The sequence below is a fragment of the Micrasema longulum genome, unplaced genomic scaffold, assembly GCF_059751315.1.
Source record: "Micrasema longulum isolate JH-2025_06_02 unplaced genomic scaffold, ASM5975131v1 h1tg000853l, whole genome shotgun sequence".
In the NCBI taxonomy this organism is placed as follows: domain Eukaryota; kingdom Metazoa; phylum Arthropoda; class Insecta; order Trichoptera; family Brachycentridae; genus Micrasema; species Micrasema longulum.
In genome coordinates this window covers 190,134-204,436 of record NW_028278045.1, presented here as the reverse complement: position 1 = coordinate 204,436, position 14,303 = coordinate 190,134, and the positions used below count along the sequence as shown (strand labels likewise).

At 33.4% G+C, this 14,303-nt stretch overlaps 1 protein-coding gene across 1 annotated transcript in view; it reads right to left on the bottom strand.

The window, feature by feature from the left end:
* Positions 1–5,704: 5,704 nt before the first annotated feature.
* Positions 5,705–14,303, bottom strand: part of LOC148278620 (sensory neuron membrane protein 1-like) — a 42,960-nt gene continuing 34,361 nt past the window's right edge. Inside the window, exons 5-8 of the mRNA XM_088231137.1 lie at positions 12,961–13,175; positions 10,424–10,709; positions 7,191–7,316; positions 5,705–6,016 (exon numbers count right to left, since the gene is read on the bottom strand). Of these exons, the coding sequence (XP_088087263.1) occupies positions 5,705–6,016; positions 7,191–7,316; positions 10,424–10,709; positions 12,961–13,175 (939 nt within the window). The remainder of the gene's footprint in view (positions 6,017–7,190; positions 7,317–10,423; positions 10,710–12,960; positions 13,176–14,303) is intronic.

The window sequence follows — 14,303 nt, the reverse complement described above, 5'->3', positions numbered from 1 at the left end:
ATTGTTTAGAACCAGAGTAAAGAATATAACAAACTGAATGATTAATTTGATCAAATATGTATGACATGCTTGTTTACCTACGTCAAATGAAAAAACAGGTAGCTGTCAAAAACACTATTAGGTTTTTGACAAAAACACATGACAAATATTTTATAGTTCATTTTTCAAAGTCAATAAAAATAATAAAGCATTATTTTCAAAAAACTAATTTATAATAGTTACAAGCTTGCTCATTTATTTCCAATATTCATATCTAATTAGCGGAATTAAAAGAATAGGCGTGGCTGAAAATTTTCATAAATATGTATTGAAACATTGTTTTTCAGTCACTTTCTCGCAAATGCATTTCCGATACTGTTCGAAGAAGAGAATTGTACGTGGAACTGATTACACATAAGTTAAATCGACAAAATCGACGTTTCGCTGGACTGTTTTCCACACCCCAAAACTAAAATGTTGTTTTTTTTTAAGAAATATTATTAGAATTAAATTTTCTGTGTCGGTGCCTTGGTTTTCAAAAGTAGTTGTTATATTTGTTTTACAAAAATAGTTATAATATTTGTTTTACGTCCGAAGACGGCAGATGAAACTGTGAGCTTTAAAGAAGTTTTGTATGATCCTAGCTCCTATAAAAAAATAATAATTCATCAAAAAAACCATACTAAAGCGAGACGCCAATGGTAAAAATATATAATGTGCAAAAAAAAATTTGCTCCAGCGCCATAATCCAGGGAAAAAATACGGGGATACGTTACATGAAGAAAAGTCAAGAAAAGTCTGGTAAGGCGTCCATACTGTTTAAAAACTAAACAATTTCAAAACGTTTAAAGTTTTTTAAAAAGTCATGTAAAACAGTCGGCCTCGTGGTGCATTGGTCAGTGCGTTTGTCTACAATACAAGAGGTCTTGGGTTTGATTCCTGACGTGGTTGAGTTGAATTTTTAGTTAAAAAGGTGTTTTTACGCTAGAATATTTCATAGTCCCTGAACAGGCACCTGAACCGTAAGACTGATCATCTTACCTTTATGTTACAAAAATGATCAAGATTGCTGCAATTGGTGTACCAAAGCAGTGCCCTATACACCATTAGGTGCAGAAAGGGAATGATGATGATGAATTAAAGTTACTATTTATATTTAAAAATAGCTCTGGATAACCCCAAATCATTGCTCTTTAGCTGGTGCTGTAATCTAAATCCTAAATCGATCATATTCGGAAACGAGGAACTAGAATCCAAAACGTTCACGCGCTCTGTAGCTGCAAGACGGGTTGGGGTATTTACTGTACCCCGCGCCCAAACGGTAATTTTCACAAAAAACGGGGCTATATAAAATATCCAACTACAATATACAAGTATGCTGATTTGGCAATATGAGAATACTCGCCCTCCAGTCAGCAGTCCAAAGTAGGGAACAAAATGCCAAACACTCTTCTAGTGGAACGGAAGGCCGGTCGACAACTGTCATCAGGCCGGCTTCTCCTGAAGAGTTTAAGTGGTTTCCTCTCCACATGAGCAAATGCTGAGAAGTACCTGATTGGCCAACATTAGAATATCTTTCCTGATTCCAACAGTTTAGCTGAAATAATGTAATATAATAGCGGAATATTCCGCTTTTTGAAATATAAACCTTGTATATTAAAAAATAATGAATCTCCCATTTAAAAAAGTCAGACGCTTTAAAGACCTAAGCTTAAAAGACGAGAACTAACTTACGGGGACCCGTCACAATAGATCTACTCAGGTCTCAGTAATGTCTTGAGCTTATTTAAACCTCATTAAAAATGCATCTGAATCCTCTTCAGAGAAGGGTTTTCCTGCACAAAGAGCTCTGATGATTACTGCCATTATTATGTTTATAAATCTTTGTTACAGAAAGCCGCAGAGAAGAATAATACTATGCTAACAATACGTTTCTTTTTTGCGTGATACCGTGTATGTTGGATTTGTTCCAACGTTTCGGCGACCATTGCAGGAGCCATCTTCAGGAAAAACTGAGAGTTTTGTCGAAAAAAATATGTGTTTAAGTACTAGTAATTGGACCGTGTCGCAGTCGGCAGTAGAGACATTTCCATTGGTTCAAGAATGAATAGAAATGGGCCTGCGACACGGAACAAATTACTAGTACTTAAACACATACTTTTTTCTACACAACACTCGTTTACCCTAAAGATGGCTCCTGCAATTGTAGCCGAAATGTCGGAACAAATCCAACACACACGGTATCACCCAAAAAAGAAACATATTAAAAACGGAGACTGTGAAAACCTTCGCACCTAATTGTACTTTTTATTTGTTTTAAAAATATTAATTAGTTATATAATCGATAGCTCAGTTCCATACAGAGAAAACTAGTTTTAAGTAATGCCTGACCAAGTTATGACAGGTCTAAATTAAATGACCCCGTGGTGGTGGTGGTCAGCGCGTTTGCTTGCCATGCAAGAGGTGTCGGGTTCGATTCCCGACACGGTTGATGTGAAATATTTGTTTAAAAGGGTGTTTGACACTAGAATATTGCATAGTCCCTGGACTGGTACCTGAGGCGTAAGGCTGGTCATATTACCTTCATGTAACAAAAATGATCAAGATACGCTACGATTGGTGTACCAATGTAGTGCCCTATGCACTATTAGGTGTGGAAAGGGAATGATGATGATGAAATTGAATTACAACAAGTAATCATTTATATAATCTTAAATGAAGTTTGCACAATGGTTTCTTGTTTATGGATTAAAGTTTTTATGCAAATTATTTTAGTTAGTTATGGGAATGAGAGACTGCTTAGTTTTTTTATTTCCATGCAAAATTATCTGTCTAACAAGAGAAAACAAATAGTTTAAAAGTTCCGACTACCCTTGTAGAATTGAAGAGGGATGTTTTTAATACAATGAATACTGTTACTTAAAACTTTTTTTTTTGTTATCCCTCTATGGAACTGGATTTTCGATATAGCATCATCATCATCTTTATACCTAATGGTGCATAAAGTATGATGATGTACCTGAAAGCACACTTAATGTAGCGTATCTTGATTATCTGTTTAATGAAGGTAAAGTGATTAGTAATACGCTTCAGAATCTAGTCCAGAGAAAAGAAGTATTGCAGTGTTTAACTACTTTTAGAAGAAAAATTTTGTCTTATCAAAATTGCCAGGAAACGATATCGGAACCTCAACCATGGTAGGCGGACGACCCCGCACTATGAGGTGAACTCATCTGCTTTTGATTTCCCGTGTTCAGGATTTTATTCTGACTAGCCATCGGGTCAGAAACAGCAGTCAGTACCTCGGACCTTTGATCCGTGGGTCAGCTATACTAGTAGCTAGCCACAGGACCACAACCAGATTTATATGGTTCTATTTTGCACGCAGAACTGTATTCTTTATCCGTCCTGACATGGAGAAATTTACTGAAAATTAATTTTAAAATATCGAGTTATTTCAGGTAACAAAAAAAACTCAGAAAATAAAATCGATTGATTAAGTTTTCATATCATATTACACAATGGATTTAATGTCTTGGTAAATACATTTCTTAATGACATAGTAAAATGAATTTAATTAAAAAATCAGTTCGTAATCGACGATCGTAGGTAAGTGCATATCGTAATCGAAGAAATAATAAACGTCAAAGAAATTTATAGACACATGAAAAATGAATTAGCCACTAAAAATGTTAAAACTTTTAATGAGACAAATTATGAATTAGTAAAACCTCATTAGGCGTTCATTTTTGTAGCACGCACTTAATGTTATCGTAATTACTAAGTGGGTATATTTTACTTTCAACGAATTCATAAATTAATCAAAAGTCTTTTTTATGGCTATAGATTAATATTTAACTATCAAACAAAGTGAAACGCATTATTAATATTAATATCAACATAGATACATAATTGAAAATAGTAGATTAAATTACAATAATAAAAATGCAGTTCCACCAAGAAATGTAAGTAGGAAAACTCAATCCATCAATTAGTAGATTTAAACTGAACACAATTAATTCCATGTCAAAATAAAAATAATTACATAGGATTGGAAGGCTCCAAATGAACCACTTTTTTGTATTTGTTTTTTTTTTTTTTGTTATAAGTTTTGTTACTTTTCGCAATGCAGGTACAACACAAATAATAATACCATCTGGATTTCCATTTTTCCTGCACAATGAATGTATTTACGATTGAAGAAATATTATTTTAAAGTAAATCACACAAGTACAAAGCTTTTTCGTAAATTGTTATCGATATAAAAGCTTTTAACACACGCCTTGATTAGAATAACACTTACTTTTTAAATTAAATTTCTTAAGTCTATCTGTTTAACTGACATATTTTTACTGTCTCATTTAACGACAATATAACGGATTTGAAATTAAATTATTTTTTTACTTTTTAATGAATACATCGTATTTGAAAAATATATTTTAAACATAAATATTTTAAATTTATGCATTCATGTAAATTCAAATTGGACATCGATAAATTATGATTTTTTCGTCGTTCAAGCAAAAGCCACTTACCCTAAAAAAAGTTAGTTTTGAACTAAATATTCGTATCAAAAAGTAAAATTACGATATTTAAGTGGCAAAAGTCAGCAACGTCACAAAGTTATGAAAAAGTTGCGTAATTCTAAATTATTTGTTGTTGGTGAGAAACAGTGATGTCATTTTCAATAAAACCTTAACAAGCATAAATCACCAAATGCAGATATAATTTGATGAGATGAGAGTTTAGGTGAATTACTATATTTTTTTAAGTATGACAATTTTCCTCCTAAAAACAACATTTAATTTGTGTTTGGGTATTTGTAAAATTAAACATAAAACAAAAAAAACACTTTTTAAGTATTACTTTATACAAAACGTACTTTCAACCACAACAGTTTTATAATTATTTGTAATGTCTTCTTCCATTTACAATTTTTTTTGTTCACGTGGTCTATAGCAGTGGTGTCCAACCAGTAGTTCGCGGGTGCCTGGTAACTCGTGACCTATATTTTAGGCTCCCGCAAACAAAAAGATGGACAGAAGAATACTTAATATAGAATCGCAAAGTTTATGTTGTAATTTTTGACTAATTGCACTAATTGTCTTTTGAGTCAACCTATTTATGTAAACAGGCTTTCTCCTAATAAAAAATAATAAAAAACAAATACAGAAACATGTCAATTAACGAGCATGTAAAAAACAACATGATTTTGGCATGCACATCAGAGCAACCGCATTTGAGGAAGTTTTCCGAAAATTTAAATAGTTGATATTTGAGTATCACATAAAAAAAAAAATTCCATATGTTTTCTGTATATAAAACGAATGTATGTTTGTATGTATATGTAAAAAAAATATCAATTGAATATATTAAAACGACGTGAAAAAAATATGTTGTATTCATTAAATACCTAAAATACAAAAATATTTTTTTCTCGGTCTGCAAACATTCAAATTGCTTTCTGAAAATGGTGTTTTTGGGTTAGTGACTTTTGACTGAACGGCGTCGATTATTATTTGATAAAAATAAAAAAGTTCTGGATAGGCACCTGCTTGAAAATTTAATTATTTTTTTCCCAAATTTCCGGAGGAGATTACAAAAATATTGACAAACATCACGTAATTAAATCTTAAAATTACCGCTTGTACTATACTTTTCATTCGGTCGAAATATCATGCTTTTCGATTCGCCTGTAGAATGTCAAATAAATTGATTTCAATGATTAAAATCTGTCAGATCCAATTACTTGATTACTTTCCAATTTGACAGGTGGCGAAGCGAGCCCGACAAGGGCCTGACCATTTGTAGGCGCGTTGTTCGCCTCTAGTCTCTGATCGGTTGGCTTATTATTATTTATCGGTGTTGGGGTCACTGCGAAGTTAATTATTCTTCTCCTGTTGTGGATGAGTCCGGATATAATAAGACCCATAGTCCCAAAACTAACGGACAGCCATTTTAAAACTCCGACAGCACGCATGGGGATGAAAAGCTGGTTATTCAGCATCTTAATGAAGGTTTTATTCAGCGCCAGACCCTGGAAAGCACGAACATATAAATGAGATAGTGGAAGTGGGTTGCGCAAGGATCGATGAGTAGATCAAGCCAAATAGGCAAAATGTGCAGAATGGCAAATGGCACATAGGGCTGCCAACCAGAAATGGAGCTGGGCTGGTCATATAGCCAGAATCACAGACTCTAGATGGACCAAAAAAGTCCTGGAATGGCGACCCAGAACGGGTAGAAGAAGTGTCAGCAGGCCTCAGACAAGGTGGTCTGATGACATAAGACAAGTTGCAGGAAGTGGTTGGATGCGGTTGGCTCAGGATAGGGAAATATGGAGACTAAAGGGGGAGGCCTATGTTCAACATTGCACAAGAGACGGCTGATGATGATGATGATGAGGCAAAATGTGTGTATTGTTTATGAAATTTGGTCAATATAAATTGGTTATGTTTTTAATGATTATTTAAATTTATATTGTTTATAATGTTAATGATAATTAGGTTAATTAGATTAATTGGGTTTTTTTTAATTGATTTATTTTTGCACCACAACAGGCCAGGAGGCCCAATTACAGTGGCGAATTACATCACAGAACACCCAGGCTTAAGAAAAATCACATTTTAATTCTTGTGTTCTCATCGGGAATCGAACCCAGAACCTTTCGTGTGTGAGTCAAACGTCTTGACCACTACACCAAGGAGGCCGCCGTTGTTATTATTATGTTAAATTTGTTAAACAACTAATTTAAGACATATTTCACATATTGCAAAATGTTTCCCTCGGCACGGAACACTCCAGTGAGGGAACATTATTCTGTATCAAAAAAGAATACAAGCAATGTAAAAGTATAAATAAATAAGTATAAATAAATAAAAGAGCTGAAACCTTTATCATGTGAGTGAGATTCATCCGGCTGAACCAATTTAACTACTATGCAACGCCTGAAAACAATTTCAGCCAGTCTGCAAGCATTTCGACATACTCAAACAAGGTGCGAAGGTTTTCACGGTCATTGTTATCAATTTGTTTATTTTTGGGTGATACCGTGTGTGTTGGATTTGTAACCATCGCAGGAGCCATTTTCAGGGTTTACCAGACACAGTTTTACCCTGAAGACTTTACATGCTTATCCAAGAGTATTTTTTTGTTATTGAATTTTCTGACGCTTTTTGGAGTACAGTAATTAAATTTAAAATGTATATCACCTCTTCAATCCAAAATATTGGAGTAAGTATATTTGTCAAGTTCTTGAAAAGATCCAGCTTGTCTATCTTAGGCAGGTTTATATTGAACTGAAGTCTCTTCTTGGCCATCAAAGGGGTTCCTGATAACTGAAAGGTAAAATGTTTCAATTAATCAACAAAAAACGGAAATACCTCTTGAGCACCAGCAAGCATTACCAAATCCACACCTAATGGTGTGTTGGTACATCAAACACAGCGCATCTATTACATGAAGGTAAGGTAATTAGTCTTACGCTGCAGGTGCCAGTCCAGGGACAATACTGCAACGTGAAATCACCTTTAAGGAGTTTTTTAAAAAAAAACTCATCTAGGGACATACGGATAACAAATTTATTTAAAGACGTTTTAATGTTTTAAACTATAATATTACTTACAAAAGCAGAAAAAATAAAATTATGATATACTACAAATTAAAAAGGGTATGAAAAATACTTAAAAATAACAAAATAAACATAATACTAGGCATGGAAATAAATTCAAAATGATGTTTACATTATGCAATCTGGGAGAGAAAATTTAAAAAATTTAAAAAGTTTTAAAAATTACATGTATGTATATATACAAACTGAACTAGTACAAAATATATTTTTTTAAGTAACAAAATATGCGCACACACAATACAGGTTAATTTTTTTATCAAAAACGTATTAAAATTACGTATACAAGCTAAAAAAAGTATAAAAAAACACAAATAACATTTCAATAGTGTTAAAAATTACATATACAAGCAAAAACGGTAAAATATTAAAAGTTAAATGTTCAAAATGCGCATTCTCGATAAACTAACATTATTTATTCAAAGTACTTCTGGAAAAAATAATTCTTCAATTCGCACGTCCTGTTTCTAAATTTTGAAATTGGTACTTTAAATTTTTGTGGCAATTTATTAAATTCATTGAAACCTATGTATTGTAAAGATCTAGTACCAAACTTCGGAGACTTCACAGATCCAATATAAATATTATTTTTTGATCGAGTACTGTACTGATGGATGTATCTAATGAAAGCTGGCTTTATGTTACTGTGCATTGAGTCGAGAGTAGTATTAATGATAGTGTCGGTTATCTCGAAATAGGAAAGCATGCTAAAAGGCATGATTTTTGTTTCAAAATAAATGTCCCTTACATGAGTATCATTCGGTAGGTGAAACACATTTCTGATCGCTCTATTCTGAATAATCTGCACTTGTGGATTTGTGGACTCGAAAGAGAATTGTCAGTGTTCTACTACTTTTTTTAAATTCAAAATATAATAGTGGCACCTAAACTATTATGCCATTATTTTTTTCTGTAAACATTTAAAACTACATGGCCGAAGTGAAAGAATTTGAAATACCTCATGCTTTTGTTTTGGCGAATAAATGTGAGGTTACCAAAAGCAGCGTGGGTGTGCGTTTAACTGCTCCATTATAATTAGTTGTTTGAGTAGTGGTTATTCCCGGGTAGCGATAGTTACTCTCTTGTTTACATCCGTATATGCAAAATTAATTTCTACAAATAAACAGTAGGTATAAACGCGCAGATTTAAGATTTCCTCTATTCATTCAATTTCCATCATATTTTGAGAATGATTTACTAATAACTTATCTGCGCCAATGTGCAAATAAAGCACTTTTATAAATACTAAGTAATTGTTACGTTAATACCAACGTTATTGACTTTTTTAGTGTCAGACATATTTTCTATGGGGGTGTGAACCGTCGGCCTCGTGATGTAATGATCAGCGCGTTTGCATACCACGCAAGAGGTCTCGGGTTCGATTCCCGGTATGTTTGATATGAGATATATAAAAGGGTGTTTTCACAGCAAAATATGAAGCGTTAGACTGAACATCTTACCTTCATGTAACAAAAATGATCAAGATACGCTACGGTTTATGTACGGAATGCGGAAAGGGAATGATGAGGAAAGGTTGGCCTGCCATTTTTAGATTTAAAAATATTATTTTTAAATACGCGAAACAACACAAATATCTTGGTCATGGCCCAGAAAGGATCAAACAATTCCACAAAACTCAACAGATCTAAGAATTAAAGGCATGTGGATGTTTAAACAATTCTTTGAAATATTTGAGTGACGCGTGAAATATGTGAATTTAATTTTGAGCACTGTACCATGGTATTAAAAGAAGTAGGTGCCATGTCTGTTTTTTTAACACGTTAAGTGAATTTACACGTGGAACTTGTCAACGGATTGAAGTTGAAAATCAGAATTCAAAATGGCGAGGCTACGCAAGCACGCGAGATTTCGTTGACGCTGCGCCGGTAGTATAACAAGGGGAAGGAATCCATGAGATCAACATGGAACTAAAATCGTGAGTGTAATAGTTTTATATATCAGTACAGCAGGGGTGAATCGTCAAAATAAGCGATTATGCACAGCTTACCATTATATTTGACTTTCGATAATAATGTTTTATAGTAAACTAGCGGACCCGACAGACGTTGTCCTGCCCAAACGTTGGCTTGCATTGAGATCCACAAAAAACAAATGCTGTTTGTAAACATTTAAAAACAAACTTTTTTAAACACAAAAAAACAACATCATTCCATTTTGTCTGTAAATGCATTCCAGCCCTGGTATATCGATGAATAAAACATTTATGTTCCTTACTTATTTTTTACATATTGGATTAAAGATTTTAATATCTACGAACACGCACAGCGCGAAGATCTATATTTCTCTGAAAACCGCACGTAAATCGGTTAAGCCGTTTAGGAGGATTTCGGTGACATCACACGTACAGAGGAATTATATATATAAAGATATATAAATAATATAAATCACCACCACCATTTATATCTTCCTACGAAAAAATCTATGAAGCGGGCTTAGCTTTGTTCTCAGTGAACGATGAAACTAGCCGATTACCTCTGGTTATTACTCCATTCAAAAAAGTACACAATATTTTACGTTTTTAACCCAAGTCAGCCTTTTTTAGTGCTAAAAGAAGCTTGCAGATTACAAGTACTATTTGAAGATTCTTTATTTGGAAACTAGTATTTCGTACAATATTTCCGAAGGACTATTTCTCTTTGACAGGATACCGTTGACATATTATGTATCTCATGGGACATGTGGCGTTTGCAGTGGCCGTTTTTGGCATTATTCATTTTTTGTTTTAAAAGAAATCGGCCAGTGATCAGTGTTGACAGCTACTGTAAAAATATATTTAAAAAAAGTATATTGTATTACTGGTTCAAAATCTATGACGATTCCGTGGTCCTCTTTCTTGGGGTGTAGACCCTTCACGCCGCTTTGGATAGCCTCGTCCGCTTCCAGGAAGTGCGGCATGGAGACCATCAGGGGCGCGTGGAGGCACTTGGAGACGTCCATGAGCCCCTTGGGAGGGCAGGTGGAGGGGGAGTCGCAGAAGCAGTGCCACTTGGGCTGATTGGCCAGGTCCCCGAGGTCCGCCACGTAACGGTTGGCGGGGATCCCGGCGTATTCGGATTTGCCCTCGTACCGAGCTCCCAAAGACCTGCAAGGAAAGAAAGAAAACTTACAATCACATTAGTTTTATTCGTATAATTTTATTCATTACCCAAGGGGGTTGGCAGAGAGAACGGAACGCCATGTCACTCTGTATTTATTTATACAGCACTCCTTCCTTGAATTTGTCGATAATGTTTATGAACCTAGCATACATAATTTTACAACGCATTCGCCTGATAGATCATATTTCGACAGCATTCAGCCTACTTTTTGTTTTTCCAATTCCATACTTCACCCCCATACATAAGGGTCGATAAAAAGTAAAATTATCGTGTGATTACCTACATTCTATTAATTTCACATCGCTGTGTGGAAATATATATGGTCACAACGTTTAATTTTATTTATTTATTCATTTTAAATTAAATGAATAAATACATATAATAGCTTTTTAGGCTGTGCCCGTGTTAAGCCATAATAATAAAACAACAACAAAACATTTAGTAAATTAAAATAATTAATAATTTTATAAGACAAAATATTACTTAAAAAAAAATAATCCAAATACAAGAAATAATATTGAAAAAAGTATTTTCGTTATAATAATATCTTATAAAATAATTTAAAAAATTACAATTTAATTTTAAAAAGTAGCAATTAAAATTAAAAAAAAACATGAATAACTTATAAAAGGAATAGAATATAAATCATACCTAAAATAACGAATATAAAAATAATAATATCATTTACGTCAATAGTACAAAAATATAATTATCATAACTTTATTTCATATGGTACTTATATAAAGTATAAATTAAAGTTTAAACAAAATAATTTGTTTTGTAGGGCCTATAGTCCATAATCGATGACACACAGGTGCTAAAACGTTTCACCTGTAATAGTGTGATGGCCGAAGAAAGCAATGTCGTAATTTTATATAATCTAATATAACGGTATTTATTATATCGTGAATATAACATACAATGCAACTCAAGTAGTATTGCACATGAAATCGGGAGCACCATTCTGCAGTAAATTCACATCGTCTACCATGAATCAGGGTGTGGCAACGCCAGTCAGTCAGCCCAACAGTTCAGTCAGTCAGTCAGTCCAGCTCAACGCAGTCACTCAGTTCTAGCATGTAGTTTAAGTGCAGTCTCTTTAACTCCTAATCGCCGTATAAAAGTAAATTTGTATTAAAATAAAAAAAAACATGTATCATTTATGTTAATATATTGATAAATAAATAAAAAACAAAAAGCAAATCAATAAAAGAACAAAATTGGTTTTTTGGACCAAGGGGTCAATCTAATCTATACCTAACTATCCGTCCTTTCCGTTTATTAGCGAACTCCATGTAAAAATAATTCTATGTGTTAGTGCCGGAACAAACATTTTATTATCAATACAAAATCTGATATCAATGAGTGAAGTGTTTTACTAATATTTCCACAAGCGAGCTGTGCCTGCGTCATTTTACTACAGTACACTTACTAAATTTTCCTCGTCCTAGGATGAGGTATTCTTCACACCTCGTCCACTCCTCAACATAGGGGTTTAAACTCATTGAATACATTATATCTTACGGAGTGCGTGTCTGGGGTCTCAGCTTCCAGTCTCATCTGGGTAAAATTTATGATATTCAGGTGAGATTGTTGAGGGGGATTGTACCGGATAGCATAATCCGTGAGGCGAAACATATGGGCGAAGGCGTACATTTTAAATTCTGTAATGTCCTTCCGGTAAAACAACTTTGTGACTACAAATTGATTGTAGATCACTTTGTTGATCCGGAATATAAAAAAAGAGTTTCCCACACTCACAACACTAGATTAAAAACTGAGGGCTCCCTGTTTGTTCCCCGAATTACAAATTACTTCGGAGAGCGAACATTAAATTGCGTTGTTCCAAGATTGTTCAATGATCTCCCACAAACCATCATTAACATGAACGATCTTCAAATGAAAAAAAAAAATTCTTCTAGATACTTTATAGTGCATGTTTATAAATAAATTTGTAAAATATAAATAAAATAAATGTAATATAAACCTGTCATTAAAAAAAATGTGTCCCACCGAAAAGTCTTTAGACTTAGTGGGTAACGATTTTTTTTTTGTATTTTTTAATTATAAAATAAACGCTGCTCTGCAGCACTAAAAACTAAACGATATACAAAATAGAGCGAGGCATCAAAAAATATAATTTGAATATAGTGGTATAAAGAAGAAAAGAAAAAGGGGATACAATAAATTATTTCATTCAATAAATTAATGCGTGCGAGATTTTTTTTTATTTACCTGCAGATATCAGGAGTGAAGGAAAGCAGTTCGTCCTTTTCTGTGAGAAACGGAGGGAACACAGTAGAGTCGGTTCCTCCAAAGTCGTTACATTCCGGACCACCCCATACTGACTGAGAAGTCTCTCCATTGAACTCCAACACCTTCCCAACATCCATTATATTCTTAATTCCACGTAAGACTTTAAACTTGGCGTTCTCGATGGTCCCGTTTTTCTAAAAACAGTCCATTTTTAACCATACTGTTTTATTATAAATAGCATAACCTCGTAATTACGCCTGTTAATTATCTACAAAATCTTTAAAACTAGTTAACCCTACACTGACTGCTCGATGTAAGCAATCTGCTACATGATTAAGATAAAATTATAAATAAACGTTTCAATGAAACTTCTTCCTTTAGTTTTACTTTTTATTATTTTAACCAACGCGCGGTTTCGCCTAAGTAGGCATCTTCAAGACTGGTGAATTGTTTACAGAATTTACAGTTTTTATACTATTCTTAACATATTTTGGAGATAAGATCAAATAAGTATTTTAACAGGGGACAGAAACATAAATAGAATAAACTAGTTTGTTAAACAGTTCATTTTTGGGAGTTTTTGGACCGCAATGTATTTATTTATTTATTCACACTCTTTATCAAAATACAATTCCATGTTCACTTTGCCCAGCTAACAAGGGTACATACCCCGTTCCAAGCTAGGCAATTACATTTTAATATATTATAATAGTAAACAAATTTATATAGAGCATTTTGCAAACATTTTGATTCATATACATACAGACATACACATATATATACACATATATATATATATATATCTATATACACATATATACACATGTACATACACAAACACGTACATACACCCATGCGCATACACTTACATACATTCATAAAAACATAGACAATTTATTTATGCGAAACTTCGTGGTTGTCATCTATAAATATATATTTTTTAATTATTCCTTATTTTTTTTATTTTATTTTTGACATCCAGTAAGATTCTGCAATCCGTGGCATGCATCAACTTTTCTGACTCCCCACGACCAATGTCATGAAAGTGCGAGGTCAACACCTTCCGTAACTTGACAACACTCCCGTCTTTCCACGATTCTGGCAAAAGGTTATGGACCAATTGGGATTAATCTTTTATTATTTAAAAGGTGGCAAATGAACACATGGCGAAATACAACAGAGTGGAAAATACACATTTTAACAGATAAAGTTAGCACAATACTTGATTTTTGACAGGGAAGTTTACATACCCATAGATAAATGACGAAATATTTTAAGATACATACTTAGATAATACATTGTTTATGGAATGAAGATAACTA